Source organism: Pteropus vampyrus, unplaced genomic scaffold (genome assembly GCF_000151845.1).
Source record: "Pteropus vampyrus isolate Shadow unplaced genomic scaffold, Pvam_2.0 Scaffold2964, whole genome shotgun sequence".
Lineage (NCBI taxonomy): Eukaryota > Metazoa > Chordata > Mammalia > Chiroptera > Pteropodidae > Pteropus > Pteropus vampyrus.
Window position 1 is genome coordinate 4,550 of NW_011891745.1, and position 623 is coordinate 5,172.

The following is a 623-nucleotide window of genomic DNA, read 5'->3' on the forward strand; positions in this document are numbered from 1 at the left end:
GGGACTCCCGGGTCTGAGGGGGGAGTGAGTGGGGGAGAAGAGAGCTGGGAACCTGAATTCTTGGGACAGGGGAGGAACGATCAGGTGTTTGGGTCCCTGAGTTCTGCTTGAATTCCTAACCACACCTGACCCTGGCTGCTGTCTGTTGCACACAGCTGTCTACACTTAAAAGGAATCAGCTGGACAGAGGTGACAGACAAGCCTAGAAACGCCGAGAGGGACCACAGCGCCCCCTGGCGGCCACGGCGCAGCTGCATCTCTCCTCCTACGGGAAGCCTTCCAGGACTGATCCCCCCGCCCCCCACATCGCGCTGGGAGAGTCTCACACACTCAAATAGCGTCCCGGCCCTCCCCGCCCCCTCCCTCCACAGCCCCCGTGGCCCCCCCGGGGGACCCCCTACTTGTTTCCGCAGTGCGCCGCCGTGAGCACCCAGCTCTTGTCCACCAGGACACCCGCGCACTGGAACGACAGGCCATTGAAGAGGGACACCTGCCAGGGCTGCGAGCCGCGCGGGCACGGGGCGCCATACGCCTCGGGGTCCGAGCCTGTGTCGTTTCCGGGGAGCAGCGCCTGTGCGGCTGGACAAAGGAGGGGATCAGAACGGGCAGCGCGCGGCAGGGCA

General features: G+C 65.5%; 1 protein-coding gene across 1 annotated transcript in view; it reads right to left on the reverse strand.

Moving 5' to 3' along the window:
• Positions 1-397: 397 nt before the first annotated feature.
• LOC105310404 (kallikrein-11-like) overlaps positions 398-623 on the reverse strand; it is a gene marked incomplete at its 5' end in the record, with an annotated part of 6,410 nt that continues 6,184 nt past the window's right edge. The window contains one exon of the mRNA XM_023526716.1: positions 398-579. Coding sequence (XP_023382484.1) covers positions 398-579 — 182 coding nt within the window. The remainder of the gene's footprint in view (positions 580-623) is intronic.